Source organism: Pleurodeles waltl, chromosome 3_1 (assembly GCF_031143425.1).
Source record: "Pleurodeles waltl isolate 20211129_DDA chromosome 3_1, aPleWal1.hap1.20221129, whole genome shotgun sequence".
NCBI classification, from domain to species: Eukaryota; Metazoa; Chordata; class Amphibia; order Caudata; family Salamandridae; genus Pleurodeles; species Pleurodeles waltl.
The window spans coordinates 1,124,335,847-1,124,356,199 of NC_090440.1; the positions used below are offsets into that span (position 1 = coordinate 1,124,335,847).

Consider the following 20,353-nt stretch of genomic DNA (forward strand, 5'->3'; position numbering starts at 1 on the left):
TTACTTCCACTTTAAAAGGAACCAGCAGTGGATCTGAAGAATGTCCTTCATATTCTCTATCAAAGAGTTGACGTTCATTTGCTGAAGCAAGAGCTATGATTGTCATTGACAACATGTGCTCTTCTCAGCTAAGGTTGGATGAAAAAATCACAAATATTTATAAGACTCCACAGGTTCAAGCTCTTCTTCAAAAAGCCCATGTACAATTCTGCCTACTATGAACAAAAGTTAACATTTTGTTTTCTATTAATAGTTATCTTATTAGAATTGCAGTAATTCGGAAGTGCAAAAAATGTGAGGGCACTCATTTTGGGCAAAAATAACTACGTAACACACAACACCAGTGAAACATCAGCAAAACTACCGCCTAAAAGAAGCAAGAGCAAAACCATTTGTTTCCCTTTAAGTCAATTTCCACTCTGGCTCAATTATCTATTTGTGTCATTTGTAAGCTCTGAAAAAGTCATGAAGTGATATTCCAAGAATGTATCTCACTCACAGGTTATTATAACTGCTAGAATGAAAGCAGACCACAAATATAGGAACAATCAGCATATGTAGCCTGCTTCTTTAATACATTTTTGGGCAATGGCTTCAGTGGTGTAACGAAAACTGAGGGGGCACCCCTGCAAAGTACATGGCAGGCCCCCCTGCTGATTCTGTCAGAAGCTCTCAGGCCGGGGTTCAATGTTGAGGGGGCCCCTGGAGCTCTGGGGCTGCTGGGGCCTGTTATGCCAGTGAATGGCTCATAGACCAAAACAGTGGTCAACCACTGAATGATTTTCAGAAAACCCTCCTTGTTTAAAGGGAACTACATCAATTTCAGATGAACAAGCTGTCAAGTGTGGGAGTACTTATGTAGCACTAGCCTATTCTTTAGCTATGGTGTCTCAAGAGACATCACTTGATAATTTAATGGAGTATCTCTATTTACCTCCGTGTTGTATAGGTTTGATTTTGGTACCTCTCCAAGAATCTGAAATATTCTTGGGGTCCGTAACCCACCTAATGAAGGGACACAGCATCAAATGCCACCATACAGGATTGCCATCCACTGCAACTGCCAGGATACAATCCAGACCTCCTGCCCTAGAATGTTTCATTGACAAGATTACTTTTCTTATCACTTCTTTCATTAGCTCCACTGAAACTAAGGCCATCATTATGACACTGGCGGTAAATTCCGAATACCGCCGTGGTGACTGTCGCCAAAATACCGCCCCAGAGGCGAACATCCGTCTGCCAGACTATGACACATACACACAAACCCGACAGAAACCAGCCACAATGACAAAACCGCCAGACTCACTGAACACGGTAAACTGTCAGAACTATCACCCATACCGTTACGCCATAAAAACAACGCACTACAAATAATGACCCACGAATCACCACTACGGACATTCAACGGCAGTAAACCATTGGTGGTGCACACCGCCAAGGTGGGAATGGCCACCCAAATACAAAACAATACAATATTGGCCAGAACAAAAAAAAAACTGACACAAATACATACACCCCATACACCCACCAACACACTATAAAACACCCCCACAATACCCAAAAAGCTTTGCAAACATGAGAATACTGCCACACCAATCCCAGAGACAACTGCAGACACATACCACAACTAACCATACATCCGTCACACACCACACACGTCACCCTCTGCACAACACACACACCACACAACACCCATGTCCCCACAAAGACACCCCTGTTTCACTGATGAGGAGTTGTGGGTCATGGTGGAGGTAATAGTCAGGGCAGAGCAACAGCTGTTAGGAGCACAGGTACAGCAGATCTCCATTGCCAGGAAGATGGAGCTATTGCAGAGAATCGTGGACAGGGTGACCGCCATGGGACAACATACACGTACAAGGGACGGCATTCGGAAGAGGTGGAACAACCTACGGGGGAAGGTGCAATCCACTGCAGCAAGGCACCAGCTCGCTATCAGGAGGACTGGCGGTGGACCTCCACCTACTCCCCCACAGTTAACAGCATGGGAGGAGCAAGTCTTGGCAATACTACATCCTGAGGTACTCACTGGAGTAGCCGGAGGACTGGACACTGATGAGTCACCATTAACAACCTATCATCCCCCCCATACCTGCATGCTATCTCACTCCCTCACCCTGACTCCCTTAACCCCACTCTATCCCACACAGTGCTCCACCCCAATTACCACACCTAAATGTCAACCCCTGCATGCCATGCCCATAGCAAGCACATTCCTTCCAGCACTGCATGCACACCCACCACCAACGCTTGAACAGAATGGAGAACTACCAATCACACATCACATCACCATGCCCAACCAAAGGTGGGAGGACAACACCAATAACATTGGGAAAACTAGAAATGCAGAATATGTCATAGACAAGTACCCTAACACATCACTTACATCCCCAAAGGTTCCCCAGCCAATGTCAGCGGCGAGGAGGTGCCACGGCTACCCAGTCCCCCACCAGAAGATGCCCCCAGTGATGACAGCAACTCAGGAGGTCTGAATCTGGATGAACTCCTTGGCCCATCTGGGACCACTGGTCAGTCGGCTACCCCATCCCACAGCCAGTCAACTACAGCCCCCCCGAATATAACACAACAGGAGCCAGCCAACACCCCCAGACCTCTGTCCCAAGGACACGTCACTCAGTAATGTGCTGCCTGTACAGGGACCCAAGTCCCCACCACACAGGCTGGACAGTGAGGGTCCTGGTGTCAGTGGGAGTGGGCACACCGTTCAGGGGACACAGGCACAGGGGGCCAGGGACAGTCAGAGGACAGCTGTGCGCCATAGGGAGGACAGACCCAGGGGAACCCACTGCCCAGGAGGCACTCACAAATGTCCTGGGGGCATACCAACAACCCCAGGACAGGATGGGTCAGGTGCTCAACATCATCCAGGAGAACCAGCAGCTTCAGAGGGAACACCACCAGGAGGTCGAGCAACAATTGCAAGCGATGAATACAACCATGGCCTCTATTGCAGGAGTGTTGGGTGACATGGCCAACATCATGCAGGAGTACACAGCACACCAGCAGGCCCCTACCACTATCCAATGTACTGACCAGGCCTCCACATCTGCTGCAGCTTGTGGACAGGAGGTCCTGCCACAGGTTCACAGGCCACCAGCACCCCTCACCATGCAGAAGGTTAAACCACCCCGCAAACGTTCCTGCGACCCAGACAGACACCAGAGACAGTTGCCAAGGCCAAGAACACCACCATGAAATGAGCCTCTTCAGAATGCCCCCCTTGTGTTCCAGTGTGTCACCTTGTTCACTTTGAACTGCCACTGGTCCTCTTCCTATGGCCCCTTGGCACTGGACATGTGCTACAAACAGACTGGCCTACTACACTGGACTTTTCTCAATTATCACCCGACCCTATTGCACTTAGCATTGTATATCTAATTTATAAATAAACACCCTTGGACACAACTTGAGTTATAGTGCTTTATCAGAAAGAAATGTACAATGTATTGAACTTTATTGAATTGAACGATCCTGTCCAAATGTCCTGTAATGTGTTAATCCATCCTACATGTGTCTCAGCAGTCTGTACACATCACAGCATTACAATGTTGTAACCACACCAACACCTGCAATAAGTGAAGGCATAGGTGAGGATGAGGACCTCTGTTTTGTCCGAGTTCAGTTTTAGCCGGCTGACTCTCATCCATTCGGCGATGGCTTTTAGTCCCTCGTGGAGGTTGGTTTTGGCGGTGTGCGGGTCCTTGGTGAGGGAGAGGATGAGTTGGGTGTCGTCGGCGTAGGAGATGATGTTGAGGTTGTGCTGACGGGCCACTTGTGCGAGGGGGGCCATGTAGATGTTGAATAGCGTCTGGCTGAGGGATGAGCCCTGGGGAACGCCGCAGATGATGTTGAAGGCTTTGGATTGGCTTTGGAGGCGGACTCTTTGGGTTCTGCTGGCGAGGAAGGATGTGGTTCATTCGAGGGCCTGGTCCTGGATTCCTGCTGCGTGGAGGCGGGATTTTAGGGTGTGGTGACAGACGGTGTCAAAGGCGGCTGAAAGGTCTAGGAGGATGAGGGCAGATGTTTCTCCATTGTCGAGGTGGCTTCTCATGTCGTCTGTGGCGGCGAGGAGGGCGGTTTCCGTGCTGTGGTTGCATCTGAAGCCGGACTGGGAGGGGTCGAGGATGTTGTTGTCTTCGAGGTACCGAGTGAGCTGAGTGTTGACGATTTTCTCGATGACCTTTGCCAGAAAAGGGAGCAGAGAGATGGGCCGGAAGTTTTTCAGGTCCTTGGGGTCCGCCTTTGGTTTCTTGAGAAGGGCGTTGATTTCGGCGTGTTTCCAGCTTTCCGGGAATCTTGCAGTTTCGAAGGAGATGTTGATGGCTTTGCGTAGGTGTGGTGTGATGGCTGTGTCTGCTTTGTTGAAGATGTGGTGTGGGCAGGGGTCTGATGGTGATCCGAAGTGGATGGAGTTCATGGTCTTGCAGGTTTTGTCGTCGCTGATGTTGGCCCAGGAGGTCAGTCAGCTGGAGCGGGTGGAGTTTGTGGTGGGTGGGGTAGGAGCGTCCGGAGTGTGAGGGGAGTTGAAGCTGTTGTGGATGTCCGTGATTTTTTGGTGGAAGGCGGTTTCTAGGGAGGGGGTGATGTCGTTGACGGTGGCGTTTGGGCTAGCGAGTTCTTTTATGATGCTGAAAAGTTCTTTGCAGTCGTGGGCGTTGTTTTCTAGGCGGGTTGTGAAGGAGGATCTTTTTGCTAGCCTGATGAGTTGGTGGTGTTTGCGTGTGGCATCCTTGAGTTCCGTGTGGTTGTCTGGAGTGCGTTCGAGTAGCCATATTTGCTTGAGTTTTCGGCAGTGGCGTTTGGAGGCTTGGAGGTCGTCGGTGAACCAGGTGGCTTTTTTGTTGATGTGGTTGTTGGAGGGTTTTCTGAGTGGAGCAAGGCGGTCAGCGCAGTCGTTGATCCATAGCTTGAAGTTGTGTGCCGCGATGTCAGGGTCGGTGGGGTTGGCGGGCGGTTTCTGGGCTAGGGCGTTGGTTAGTTGAAATTCTGTGACTTTGCCCCATCGGCTTCATTGGTATGGTTGGAGGTGACGTGGTGCTTGTGGAGAAGATGGGGTCAAGGGTGTGACCGGCTGTGTGGGTGGGTGTGTTGACGAGCTGTGTGAAGCCGAGGTTGGCGAAGTTTTCGGTCAGGGTGGTGGAGTTGGTCTCATTGTTGTTTTCGAGGTGAAAGTTCAGGTCCCCGAGGAGGATGTAGTCCGTGGAGGCGAGTGCGTGGGTGCTGGCCAGGTCGGCGATGGAGTTGCTGAAAGGTGCTTTGGGTCCTGGGGGTCTATAGATGAGTGTTCCTCTGAGCGTGGTATTGGGGTCAGTGCGGACTTGGAAGTGGAGGAGTTCGGCGGCGCTGAAGGAGTCGTCCAGGGTGGTTTTGACTTCGAGGGTGGCTTTGTGGACGATGGCTATGCCTCCTCCGGTTCTGTTGGTGCGGTCTCGACAAGCGACTTTGTATCAGTTCGGGGTGGCTATGGCGATGTCGGGTGCTGAGGAGTCGTTCCACCAAGTTTTGGTTAGAAAGGCCACGTCCGGGGAGGTGGAGTCGAGCAGGTCCCAGACTTCGATGGTGTGCTTGCGTGCTGAGCGGGTGTTGAGGAGTATGCAATGGAGGTGGTTGGTCTTGATCCTAGGAGGTTTGTGGGCTCTGTTGCAGGTGAAGCTGCAGTTGTGGCAGGAGAAGGGTCCGTGCGTGCTGTTTGGAAAGGCCTGGAAGCAGGTGGTGTCTCGGCTGGTGTTGAGTGCGCGGAGGGTGTCGGTATTATAGCGAATGTTGATGGGGTGGCTGTTGCCGGGGCCAGAGGTTCCGGCGCTGGGCACGGTCCAGGCGCCTACGGTCGAAGACAGGCTTGCCTTTTTGCGCGCCAGTGGCGCGCCCGCGCCTGCCATAAGAGGAGGGGAGGGTCGGAGTGGCAGCTGGGAGGCGGGAGGGCCTAGCGAATGAGAGGGCTGGGGGGAGGGGCCGCAGGGGATGCAGCGGCGGGGAAAAGGAAAAAAAAGGAGGCAGCAAGGGAATGGTGAGGAGGGGGGAGGTGGGAGGGGCCGCAGGGGACGCAGCGGTGGGGAAAAGGAAAAAAAAGGAGGCAGCAAAGGAACGGGATGGAGGTGGCGCGGAAGGCGGAGCGGGGAGCGACCTGCCTGCAGGAGCAGGGACAAAGGTTGCTCCCTGCTACCGCGCCGCGGCTGCCATAAGAGGAGGGGAGGATGGGAGTGGCAGCTGGGAGGCGGGAGGGCCTAGCGAATGAGAGGGCTGGGGACGCAGGGGACGCAGCGGCGGGAAAAAGGAAAAAAGGAGGCAGCAAGGAAACGGTGAGAAGGAGGGGGGAGGCGGGAGGGGCAGCAGGGGACGCAGCGGCGGGGAAAAGGAAAAAAAGGAGGCAGCAAAGGAATGGTGAGAAGGAGGCGGGAGGGGCCGCAAGGGATGCAGCGGCGGGGAAAAGGAAAAAAAAGGAGCCAGCAAGGGAATGGTGAGGAGGGGGGAGGTGGGAGGGGCCGCAGGGGACGCAGCGGTGGGGAAAAGGAAAAAAAGGAGGCAGCAAAGGAACGGGATGGAGGTGGCGCGGAAGGCGGAGCGGGGAGCGACCTGCCTGCAGGAGCAGGGTCAAAGGTTGCTCCCTGCTACCGCGCGGCGGCTGCCATAAGAGGAGGGGAGGGTGGGAGTGGCAGCTGGGAGGCGGGAGGGCCTAGCGAATGAGAGGGCTGGGGACGCAGGGGACGCAGCGGCGGGAAAAAGGAAAAAAGGAGGCAGCGAGGAAACGGTGAGAAGGAGGGGGGAGGCGGGAGGGGCAGCAGGGGACGCAGCGGCGGGGAAAAGGAAAGAAAGGAGGCAGCAAAGGAATGATGAGAAGGAGGCGGGAGGGGCCGCAAGGGATGCAGCGGCGGGGAAAAGGAAAAACAGGAGGCAGCAAAGGAACGGGATGGAAGTGGCGCGGAAGGCGGATCGGGGAGCGACCTGCCTGCAGGAGCAGGGTCAAAGGTTGCTCCCTGCTACCGTGCCGCGGCTGCCATAAGAGGAGGGGAGGCTGGGAGTGGCAGCTGGGAGGCGGGAGGGCCTAGCGAATGAGAGGGCTGGGGGGTGGGGCCGCAGGGGACGCAGCGGCGGGGAAAAGGAAAAAAAGGAGGCAGCAAAGGAACGGTGAGAAGGAGGGGGGAGGCGGGAGAGGCCGCAGGGGACGCAGCGCGGGGAAAAGGAAAAAAAGGAGGCAGCAAAGGAACGGTGAGAAGGAGGGAGGAGGCGGGAGGGGCCGCAGGGGACGCAGCGGTGGGGAAAAGGAAAAAAGGAGGCAGCAAGGAAACGGTGAGAAGGAGGGAGGAGGCGGGAGGGGCCGCAGGGGACGCAGCGGCGGGGAAAAGGAAAAAAGGAGGCAGCAAGGAAACAGTGAGAAGGAGGGGGAGGCAGGAGGGGCCGCAGGGGACGCAGTGGCGGGGAAAAGGAAAAAAGGAGGCAGCAAAGGAACAGTGAGAAGGAGGGGGGAGGGGGAGGCGGGAGGGGCCGCAGGGGACGCAGTGGCGGGGAAAAGGAAAAAAGGAGGCAGCAAAGGAACAGTGAGAAGGAGGGGGGAGGGGGGAGGCGGGAGGGGCCGCAGGGGACGCAGTGGCGGGGAAAAGGAAAAAAAGGAGGCAGCAAAGGAACGGGATGGAGGTGGCGCGGAAGGCGGAGCGGGGAGCGACCTGCCTGCAGGAGCAGGGTCAAAAGGTTGCGTCCACCGACGCCGAGGGGACCAGTGAGATGGAGAGCGAAGGGAGCACCGTGGGGGAGACAGGAGCTGATACAACTGGCTCTGATTCCTCCTCTGATGGAAGCTGCCTGGTGGTGGCGGACCCCTCTGGGACCACCCCAGCAACTTCATCTTCTGCCACCCCCGAACCAGCACCGCCCTCCCAGTAGTCCCCCACCAAGTTGCCTGTGCCCACTTACCCAGAAGGGTGGACGCCTCCTTCATCCCAGGCACCTAAGGCCCTGCCCCAGTCAGCCCTGCAGTCCACAAGCACACACACAGCCAACATACAGATGCACAAACATCATCAGCCACTGCCTCCACTGTCTCCCCCTCCTTCCTCACAGTCACCTCAGCACTCACACCTGCATGCACAGCATCAACAGTCCCCGATCCAGCCACCTGCACAGCCTTGCCCAGTCATCACAACAGCAGGCCCGCAGACATGCACCCCACACCCCACATGCGGTCACCATCACCACCTCATGCAGCACACCCACCTCACTTGCAGGCACCACCACAACATCCATCCACACGTCCTGTTTGTCCTCCCCCACCCTGTCTGCCCCCCCTCCAAAGACACAAAAATGCTCCCACTTAGACCCCCAACAGCTATCCACCTCACACATGCACACTGTCTATGCACCTGCACCCAAGTCCATCACACCTCCTCCTCCAACAACTTCCTCTACCTCGAGTCCCGTACCTTCTCCCACATCCCGCCCCACTGGTCCTAAGAAGCTTTTCCCTTCCCGCTTTGACCTCTTCCCTTCCCCGCCCCCACTGTCCTGCCCGTAAGAGGAAAGGCTCACCTCCCAGGCCAGTACCTCCAGCGCGAAACCAACTACTGTTCCTCCCCCTAAGTGTACTCCTGCCACTAAGCTGAAGAAGGGTGGCACTCTGGCCCCCATCCCAAGGCCACTCCTCCACCCCAAGCCAGAAGGGCAAGGACCCGCCCCCTCCCAAACCCAAGAACAAGGACCCCCCTGTGACAAAGAAATCCTCCCAGCCCCTGCAATGCCTGCCTACCGTTACCCATGATGCCCCTGCCCAGTGGAGTGACTGGGCTGTCAGGAGTCAAATTGGGCCTTGGATGTTGCCCTGTGGCATTGTGATTCACTTGGACTGGCCCATGGCCCTATCTGTAAATATTTGTATTTACAATCTTGAGGTCGCTATACCCAACGTATTACAGTGGTTAGACCAAAGGTATGTGTCCTGGCTCTCTTACCTTCTGGATTATGGTGGTGTGGGATTTCTCTGCAGATGGTCCTGGGTGTGTGGTATGTCTGTATGAAGAGTGCTGTGCGTGTGTGTGTCTCACTCTCCCCTCCCTCCCTCGTGTGCTAGGCGGCTGTACTCAGCATCGTCATCTTCGTCGGCGTTGGGGCTCTTGGACTGCCATCGCATGGTACAGCATTGGGAAGACTTCCAGTTCAGGTTCCATGGCGGCCACAGACTCCTCTGTGTCCCTGGAGGGGAGTGTCTCCTTTTACATGATGTGTTTCCGCCAGGCTTTTGGTGGCATTGCTAATGCGCCAGGAATCCTGGTGGTCTGCTATGTCATAATATGGTGGGCGGATCCTTGTCTTCCGCCTGCCTGAAGATAGCTACTGCCAGGTTCAGTGGTCGTACCGCACTGGCAGTTGGAACGGTACATTGGCTGTCTATGGGAGGGATCACTGCCATGGTCATAATTTGGCGGTCCTTACCGCCGGCCAGGAAGTGGTACTACCGCCATCGCCGGCGTGGCGGTCAGATGACCACCAATGTCATAATGACCACCCAAGTCTGCTTCATATTTTTCACCCTTTTTATTAATATTTGTAGGGTTCAAATTTCCATAAAGCTAACTAAGAAAAGAAGCCAACATGGATTCTCTGGCTATGTATTTTAATTATACTGTATACACCAAATTTGTCTCATATCAGCAGTTTTTTATTATATCATTGATTATTTCCAGTTCAATCTCTCCAAATATTCAGAGTGAATTAGCGAATTGCCTTTCTTTCCATTTTTGTGCAGCTCTAGTCTTTTCTTTTTCTCAAGATAAAGTATTAGTGGTTGAACCAGGTCTTACAATTTCATCTGTCTAAGCTCAATGGCCAGGATTGGACTGGGACAGAACATAGGCTAGGGCACAACAAAATATAAGAGTGTCCACCATTAGCGAACTAGATAGCTAAAAACGTGGCCCACATTTAAAGCAGTTTTCAACATGAAAAGGCACAATGTACAGGTTCTTAAAATGTAAAGGCACACCGGCATGTTTTGCAAGATATGGCAGACTGCAGGCATTTGTACTTTGCACAGGCAATGTTGGTGGTAATATTGGGAGAATCAACAAAGAAACCAGCCCAGCAGATCATAAAACAGGCCAAAACCAGCCAAAAATGGGTCCAAACACCGACCTATCAGACAAGCCCTTTTAGCACTACCAGACTGCCCTATAGGCACGTTCAACCCTGGGAATAGCTGATCTTAAGCACTCTACTACCATATGGGTGAATTGAACTATACAATTCTAAAGGGCAATGCACTGTAACCTGCAATGAAGAGCATGATGACTCAGGAGGGTGCCCTCGAGTATGGTAAAAATATGAGATTTGACCTTTACGCTGTAGTATTAGATGCCTAAATATGTATTTATCACCATGCGTTCTCCAAACAACATACTTACTGTGACACATTTATTTTCACTGTCATGACAAACTTCGAATAGGTGTTTACTGCACCTGGTAAACACTCCACTGGGGTGTAATGGCTTCTACATGGTGCGAGAAATATCACCCTCTGTTCTGACCTGCTCACAATCAGGGCCTTGGTGATTCTGACAAGACTGAAACTTGTGAATTCAGGGGACTTCAGCGGCAACACTACATACACTGGCATTGGTGCAGGGTAATTCTGCACCAAATAATCCACCAATCGAACAGTACAAAACCAAAATGTGCATCATCTAACTAGTAAAAATGTGCAAGTGTTTTACTGGTCAACTACTGAAAATGTTTTGGACTTTTCAGTGAATGGAAATTTTACGACGAATTGCCCAGCATAGTGCTAACTTTAACGATGGACTGTGGCCCACTCCACTATCTTACCTAGGATTCCCAAAGATTTCCTATATTGTCGTTGTTGCTCAGCAATCAACAAAATGAGAAAGAATTGTGTTTTATTATGAGGGAACGTGGATTTTGAGAGAGAGATCGAAACTCACCACCATAATATCATCATCCAACCTCTTGCATGCTATCACAAGTTCCAAGTCAGCAACTGCCCCAAGTCTGGCCTCGTAGGTGGTAGTTCCGTCATTAATAATATTCTCCACTGAAAAGTCATTGGCCGTCGCCCAGCGTTCATAGTGCTTGTATCTGGAAATTCATAAAAGAAGAAACATTTGCATTTTTGAACATAGTTAGGCAGTGCTATTTATTATTTAGCCATGTCCCTTACAGATTAGGGGGCAGTGTACAAGGTGTATGATTAACGAAGCAAAGGAATACCAGGGCCCAGGATTTCCATTACAAGCCAGTATTCCCACACCTGCTCTGCGCAAGTACAGGTTTTCGGCTTGGAATGGGGACTACCAAGTGAGTCCCGAGGTTATTTGGCCGTTTCCCAGCCGTTTACTGATTCTAGGCCCATTTTTGCTAATTTCTATGCAGAAACAGAGAAGAGTTGCTTGGGTGCAAGTCCACACCAAGGCAACCTGCAACAGAGCAGGGTAGTATTCCACATGCCGATTCCACTCCACTTTATCTGGCCCCTAAATTTAAACACTGAATTGCAGTTTGGATGAATGAAAAACACACATGTAAAATAATTAGCACAACTGTAGTTCCTCGAGTACCAGACAGCTCTCGAAAATTAGTTTTTTTTTCAGAAATAACATTTTATTCAATACATTTTGTAAGGGACGGAAATAGAAAATCACAGCAAATACAATGAGTTTTTTCTAATACACTCAATATACCACACTTGAAACCCAATCCCTCCTCTTTGACCTAACTTGAACATACCACTTTCTTTCTTGCTCCCTTAACAAGCTAGGTCCAGAGCGCTCCTAACACAGGAATGTCATGCCAGTATACAATGGTTTATCTAATCTAAGGCCCAGTGTTTGGTCTCCTTTGTGAAATGAACACTGCCTACACGTCCAGATCCCAAACACCCCAGGAGCATATGTACACTAGTACAGAGTAGGATATGTCCCAGATTTCTTCAATAGGGCCCGTGTAATTCCTCTTCTGAAGAAACCCTCTCTGAATCTGGGAAGTTATCTAACTATACACCTAATTCGCAACTGCTGTTACTCAGTAAATTATTGAAAAAGGCAGTTAATAAACAACTTTCAAATTTTGTGACCAAAATGTATTTTCCGAGCTAGGACTGAATTGACAATTGTATTGAATTATTTATAGTGTTTTATAAAGCAAGATATGACCTTCAGAGTATCAGAGCGCCTAAAAAAGCTAAGAATGGTTGCAGTACAGATTGTTTCAGTACTTGATTATTTGCTGCTTTTGCTAGCATTCCAACCTCATTGATGCTTCTAGATCTCACACCAGAATTTGACACGGTCAACCAGGGTGTTCTACTGAGAAGACTTTTCGAGCTGGGCATCACTGCTCAGGTGTTATGCAGGATAGCAAGGTTTTTTATCACAAAGTTTGTTCCAGGTGGCTTAGGCCCCTTCTAGTCCTCGGAAAGACAGTAACCCTGAGTGCCACTACATTTTAATCATTATGTTATACATTTATTTAGCTCACCTTGAGTCTTTCGATTTTAACTTCTTCTTGAATGAAGACAATACTCAAATCATTGTCAAATTTCAAGGTGACGGATCCTACTGACTGCGGCTACCTTATGAACGTGGAATGTTGGATAAAAGAAAGAAATTCAAACTGAATGGAAAAGAGACAGAGATATTATGTTCATAGAGACCGCCAGAATTTCTAAATTTTTCATACTGGAGTTCCTCACTGTGTTTAGACCCCGTCCTTGTCAAAGTGGTGAAAAATCTGGGGGGAAAAAATCACTCGGCTCTAACTCCGACCGCTCAACTCTCAGAGGTGGTGACATCTTGTTTTTTTCAAGTCCATACTATTAAAGTAATGCATTATCTTTTTAGCCGGACCGAAAAGATTCAAATTGTGAATGCTTTTGTGTCCTCTCGTTTACATTGCTGCAATGTCATTTATCTGGATTTTTTATTCGTACACTGCAGTTGATTCAGATTTATTCAGCCAAACTGGTGTGCTCCATCACAGGTTATATCTCTCCAGTCTTAACTTCGCTACATTTGCTGCTTGTGAACGAGCACATTCTTTAAGACGCTCTGTCTGGTTCATAAAGCATTTCACTCTTTTAACAGTTCTCCAATCTTTCAATTGTTTCATGTGGTATTACCCCACTCCTGTAATAAAATCTGCCAATCTCCATTTATTCACAACCCAAAATCTCGCCTAAAATCTAGGGATGACGGAGCGTTTTTAATTGCAGCAGCAGCCAGGTGGAAAATGCTGCTTCTGTATCTCTGTTCTGAACCTGAGTTAATGAATTTGAGAAAGATGTAGAAAACCTAGCTTTTACCCCAAATTAAATGACCCTCTGTGGATCTGGTGTTTACTTGGAACCTTTCCGGAATCTCTGGCTTTAGCGTCAAGATGTTCTAATAGGGGTGATAGAGCTCTCTATAAAACACAAATATATGCATCTGCACTCCTTTGAGTGAACGAGTAAGTGACGAATATATATGGCTCCACACTCCTTTGAGTGAATGAGTAAGTGACATCATTTACATAGCACTCACCACCCTGTGGATATCTCTTGGCTCTATTTTAAACTCTAGTAAAACAGTCAAAAGAAGGATCTTCAGCTTTTTTGAAGGTCCGAAAGTTGGTTGAGAGCTTGATCTCCTGTGGTAGTGTATTCCATAATTAAGGTACCTGTGTAGAGAAAGACCGGCCTTCAAATGTAATCAAATGGTAATTAGGAATTTATAATATTGTCTTTGCTGTGTAATTCAGGGATGGAGGATGCCTGGGAGATCTTGACTCATCCAGAGGCCTGATAGTATCAATACTTAAAGACTGAGATATAATTTCTTTAAAATGATTCCTTCCTGCACTGTGAGCCTTCTGCAGGCTTAAGAACACATCCTTTCTTGAAAGATGCAGAAAAAATCTGGAAGGGTATTAACATAAATGTTGCCACTCATAAAAATAGTTTCCAAACATGTATGCAGAACCAGAGTTTGTCTACATCTGCTCCTCATCTTTGATAGAGTAATTCATAAGAGAGATGTCCATATGCTATTTGAAGGCATCACCAACAGGATGGAAACCTGTGGCAATGTGATGTGATGATGAATGATGATTGAAGATCTCACCCCTTACAGATTATGTGACTCTCGCTAGGCAAAGTTGTGGTTCTTATCACCTTTACCTAGCACAAGGGTTACAAGATGGTAGGAGTGGGTTGCAGAAGCTCGGAAAAGCATTTCTAACAGGTCATGTAGTAAAACAAGAGTATAGGTAGAAGATGTGTATGACAGTAAAGAGAACTGGGATGGTGCAGAACAGGGAAGGCGGGGCAGACTGAAGGGGTTTGAATATTAGGGGAGTTCTTACAAGTTTGTAAATGAGTTAAACATTCTGCTGGATGTTTCAGCTGGAAGTGGAACAAAAAATATCCATCATCTGTGCATTTTGAGAAATTGGAACGTCGGCTCGCTTTCTAATGAGAAAGTACGTGTGAAATTCATAAGCATAATTTATTGTCAATAAAATGGCACTGACAAGAACATGGCCAGTTTGTCCATAGCTGGCAATCCACCCTTGGAAGATGTTCATTATATCGTTTCCAATGCTACTGTGACTGATTTTGGCATCTTATCTCTTGAGATTATGACCCTGCCCAGGGTATAGCTATTATATGTATAGAGGCAGAGTCAGCAGGAATCAAAACCCTGGCCGGGTTTATTTAACTGTGTGCATTTCCGGCTATGCTGGAACGTGCAGTGGCAGACTATCCTGTAAAGGTAAGCCATCCTTACTCTGACTACACGATTTATAAAATGCTCTATTGTTTGATTATATGTTTGTTTGAGTAAACTCAGCTCTGCTTCTTTCAATTATAAAGCAGCCTGTACCTGTGGTTTCCTTCCCTTTGGCATCAATAGGGCGTCTGTTTGGTATTGATAAACTTTATAATGTCTAAAGGAAGGTTTATGAAAAATCAGTAGAACATCCTTAAATGCATATATGGGCAAGCAAATTTCATTAACTCTTTTCAGCATCTTCGAGAAGTGAGGTTCAGCTCAGGGTGAAAAAATGCTGTTCCTTTGATGCAATCATCGGGAGCATCACAGACAGGCACGGCGTCAATATGGCTCTTTTGAGGTGAGGGTTATATCTGAAGCGTTGGTACTGCTGTTTTTGAAAGCTTTAACATTAATTTCTCATGAAATCATCACACATGTAGTGCGTTTTCAGGGAGCAAAAATGTCTTCTTCAGTTCATCCACGTGGCAAATGTAACTAATTAAAAATGTTCAGTTCTCCATATAACTTGAGTAAAGCGGTCACACGCCAGTTATTCGAAACATATTTGTAATTGCAAAAGTAATTTTTCAATTGCTATGCAGGACACTTTAGAGCACCTGGGCTTCAGTGGCGTCCTGGTAGCCCCGTACAACAGAGCCGTGCAGTAACACAGGCAAGCACGTCTGCATATAAACCTTTATAAGAGGCTCAGTTGGCTTGTTGCCTACTCTTTTGGCAAAAACAAACAAGGCCCCCATGAGTTGTTAAAACGCATGTAACTGTTCGCAATACATGGGTGGGTTTTGGAATGAAACAAAATTCCAAGATAAGAAAAGTTAGTGACCTGCTCAATGTGCTTACCCTTAATCCAGAAGGAACTTGGTTTAGCGGCTTTTGGTGCACATATCATACATTTAGTTTTTGAAATATTTGTTTTCAAGTCTAGATTATCCATGATGGCAACAAAGCTGCTAATTAGAGCCCTCATCCCATTGGGCGTATGTGCTATCAAACCGGCATCATCTGCATAAAGCAGAGCCGGTACTGGTGTGGACTTAATCTTAGGCAGATCCTTTCCTGAGGCCTGCAAGGTGGCGTTTAATCCATTAATATAAAGCAAAACCAAGATAGGTGACAGGACACAGCACCGGCGAACACCACATGGAAGACTGAAAGTGTCTGTGCATTCTCCTCCTGGCCCATGCCTTACAGGAGCTTTCACTCCACAGTGCAGGGCCCGCAAGAAGACTCCCAACTCCTCGTTTAACCCTAACTCCAGAAGTGTTGCCCATAGTTTGCTGCGGTTAACTTTACCAAAAGAGCTGATTAGGTCCATAAAGGAGAGAAGCAGCATGCCCCCCTTGGCTATAGTGACAGATAAAGGTTGAGGCCTAGTTACTCAGTACCAAGTCCCTCTCTAAATCCATATTGCACAGGAGAAAACACTTGGTTAAGTCTTGCTGACTTCTCAGTACTATTGAGGACAATGCACCAGATGATTTTAACTGTACAGTCTAACAAGGAAATAGGTCTATAACATCGAGGATGTTGCCTACAGCCCTTTTTGTAAAAAAGTTTGGAATGATCATAGCGGTATGCCATGAACTGGAAAGGCCGCTGATAACAGCACAGTTCACCACGTTACTAATGACTTGTTCCTAAAATTCAATGTTGTGCTTGTAAAGATCCATCAGGAACTCGGCCGGTCCAGGTGCCTTCCTAGACAGTATCACTAATTACCTCATCACACACCTCTGAAAGATCAAATCTATTTTTCAGAGAAAAACAATAGGTGGCTCAGCGTATTCACAGGTTATGTTATCCGAGTATGAGTAAATAACTTTAGTGATCGACTCGGCACTAAGATTCGTCCCGGTCTCATCTGTTAAAGCCTCTGAAATGTTTGGCTGATTAATGATTTTCCCGAAACCCATCGGTGTTCTTTCTGGTAATGGCTAAGACTAACTTGTACCACATTTCCTGTTTAACAGAGCCCGTTTTCTGGCAAGACTGGCTTTTTTGTGTTCGGCCTGGCAAGTGGCTAAGTAAGTCCTACCCATAGGAAAAGCCTTAATGGCTGCATGCAGCCGACCGTTGGCTGCCCTGCATCCCCTAATAAACCAGCTCGGGTTAGGATCTGTGCCCATGGAAGCAGGATGAAAAAAAAGTGCTTTTTATGCTGGCATCCAAGGAGCAAAAAGCTGGAGCCACTAAGGGCCAGATATATGAATCTGGCCCAGTGCGATTCGGTAATTGCGATTTTTAAGAAATCGCAATTACCGAATCGCAAAGGGCCATGTATCACATTTGCGATTCGGTAATTGCGATTTCTTAAAAATCGCAAATGCAATTACCGAATCGCAAATTGCGATACTGGCCCCATTCGCAGCTATGGGCCTGCTGGCCCATAGCTGTGAATTTTTTGCATTTTCGCAAATTGCAATTTCTGAAACAGAAATCGCAATTTGGGAAAAGCAAAGGGCCAGGGTGCTGAGGCCTAAGATCCCCTCTCCTGCACCCCATTTTTTTTTTCCACATGTAAAGTACACACATGCCAAAAGGGCATGTGTGCTTTACATATCAAATGTAAAAATGCAGTTTTACTGCATTTTTAAATTTTGCACCAGGTTACCTGGTTGTAGGTCATGGTATTTTGCACCATTCTGCGAAAAATCGAACTTGCGATTTTTTGCAGAATTGTATTGCGACCTGGATTTTGCGAATCGCAAATTGCGATTCGCAAAATCCAGGTCGCAACGCAGAAAATTGCAATTTTTGCGATTTTCTGTTTTTGGCCTGCGAATGCATTTGATGCATTGCAGATCCTGATTTTGCACTCGCAAACGGCCGATTTTGCTGTTTGCGAGTGCAAAATCAGATGATACATCTCGCCCCTTATGACTAAATTAGTCTGGTGACAAGAGAGACTCTATAAATAGCGGAGGATTGGATTTAATCATAATATTACAGAGATCAGAAAAATCTGCACTTTGCCACCTGATCCTTAGTCCTGATCACGTGGAGAAATACCTGTGACTCCACTTAGAGTGGGAACTTGAGCAGCCAATGGGAGGGAAAAGGAAATCTCAATGGAATTATGATCACTAAAGGCACTGGTAGGAATAACTACAGAGTGGGCAAAACTTCCCATTGTGGGGGAGACAAATATGTAGTCAATGGTAGAGCCCTGGCCCCTGCCTGTAAAGGTATAGATAACATGATCAGCTTGACCCAAGAGTTCAATGAAATTCACAAACCCTAGTTCAAGAGTCTGCTTATAGAGCTTTTCTCCCCTAAAAACTGTGGCTCCAAAAACAGCGTTATCCTGTAGAACTTGAAAAGGTATAAACAGTGTCATTAAACCCCAGTTTCGCATTGAAGTCACTCCCAATTACATTATTTAAACTATTAAACAATAAGAAAGACCTTCTCCATAGACACTGCACAATAAAATAAACAAATTATCAAATTTTAGAGATGACGTGAGAGGGGGCAACAGTGCTATAAAAATTACAGAAGGTAAAAATGGTAGGGTGTACCAGCGAAAGGGTCTGGATCCCCGCATGCTTCACAGGCACAGAAAGAGTTCTATATCCACACATAGTGCGAACAAACATCATAGGCCGCCACTAGCTCTACCCCTACTCGCTTTAACAGCAGAGACGCAAAAACTCTGAAAGCCATTCCATGTTAGCTTTTCCACACAGCGGATTTCTTGAAGCAGAATCACATCAAACATTTTAACATCGTTAAGCCCGTCTTCGTCACCCAGCTTCGACTGCAGCCCAGACACATTCCAGCACACCAGATTCAGCCAGAAGCCTGGGAAATCACCACCACAGAGGCTAAGAAGAGTGTTAGGGGTGCCTAGGCTGATAGCGGATGCAACCGCTTGAAACCGCCTTGAAGGAGAAATTACAACAGCAGTTGGAATAACTTAATTGGTCTGGACATAGCGCTACATACTTCTCCATCCATTATAAGATGCTCAGGGTCTTCCACCCAAATCAAGTCACCCAGGTACTGTAGGAGTCAGTCGATCTCATTAAGGTCCGATATGAGTGCGAAGTGTTTGGTACATGGGATATGACAGATACCCTGCTGAGTCAGTCCCAGAGGTGAAAATCAGATTCTGTCCCTTTTGCAGGTGTCTGTAAAAGAAACCAATGGGCAAGGCACTGATGTTACTAACCGAAGCCAGAGCCCACAGATGGTGATCCAGAATGCGCCTCGCAATGGACAGGTGTCTAAAGTTAATAATAATACAATACCCTTGTAAGATTTTGCTGTGGGCCCTCCCCACGCCACTCTTCAGGCCATCAGAATGTTTTTATGGTCCCGGGGGTTAAAGTTCAAATTGATAGAAAGCTGTGACACTTTTGAGTTGGACAACTGACTCTGTACTGGAATCCTTAAATTGCAGGACATTTCCAGGATTACAACAAAAGGGCAGCATTTGGGGGGAGGCTGATCAGAGGGAAGGGTGGTGTAACTCGTGGAGCAGAGATGGTGGTAGGAAAAGGGCGATTCGGTACAGATACATTGGACATACTTTCCGGAGTTACTAGAGCAGTAAGGCCCCGAGGGGGGCTACCAACTGAGAGGAGAGCTGTATTGCTGGAAGAGTTGGGGGTCAAGCGGCTTGGGTAAAGATGGATGCCTGTTAGAAATGGGTTCTTTGGTTGGCAGTCAGGTTACCCCCTGTCCAAGCAAGGGCCCTCACTCTAGTCAGGGTAAGTCACACACAATCCAAATTATCCTGTACCCACCCTCTGGTAGCTTGGCACTGAGCTGTCAGGCTTAACTTAGAAGGCAATGTGTAAAGTATTTGTGCAATAAATCATGCTATAACACAGTATAACACCACAAAAATACACCACACAGTGTTTAGAAAAATATATAATATTTATCTGGTAAAATGCAGGTCAAAATGATTAAGAATCAATAACTAAACATTGAAATATCATAATAAAAATGAAATAAGGTGTCTTTAGTCTTTACAACGCAACAAGTGTCTCTTGCAAGCACAAAGTACCCAGTTTGTGTTCAAATACTCTGCAAGGGACCGCAGAGGAGGAGTTGCGTGGAAAACGGGGAGGTGTGTGTCAATTTTTCCAGCGCACACAGACTATGAGTTGTGGAGTTTTCACACAGGTCAGGCTTTGCGTAGTTTTCCAGCGCGTAGACTGGGATCCTCTTCGGGTTGTGGGCTTTTCGGACGCCTGTGGGACGATGTGTTGAAATCCTGGGAGTGAAGGAAAAAGTCACAGGGGCTGCGTCAATCCGGTGGGCGATGCGTGGAAATTTCTGCCGCACAGCAGGCGCTGCGTTGATTACTCTCAGGAAGTCGGGCTGCGTCATTCCGGCTCGGCTTTGCATCGATCCAGTGGGCCGTGTGTCAAATTTACAGTCGCAACGCTGGCGCTACGTCGTTCTCTTCAGGAAGTCGGGCTGCGTCCATCTGGTTCGGCATGCAGTCATTTTCTCACTGCGTTGCAGGCTGTGCGTCAATTTTTGCCACACAAGGAGTTCTTTTGCAGGAATGAAGTCTTTTTGAT

At 48.2% G+C, this 20,353-nt stretch overlaps 1 protein-coding gene across 1 annotated transcript in view; it reads right to left on the reverse strand.

The window, feature by feature from the left end:
• Positions 1–20,353, reverse strand: part of LOC138285009 (uncharacterized) — a 597,004-nt gene that overhangs the window by 492,448 nt on the left and 84,203 nt on the right. The window contains exon 4 of the mRNA XM_069224423.1: positions 10,968–11,121. Coding sequence (XP_069080524.1) covers positions 10,968–11,121 — 154 coding nt within the window. The remainder of the gene's footprint in view (positions 1–10,967; positions 11,122–20,353) is intronic.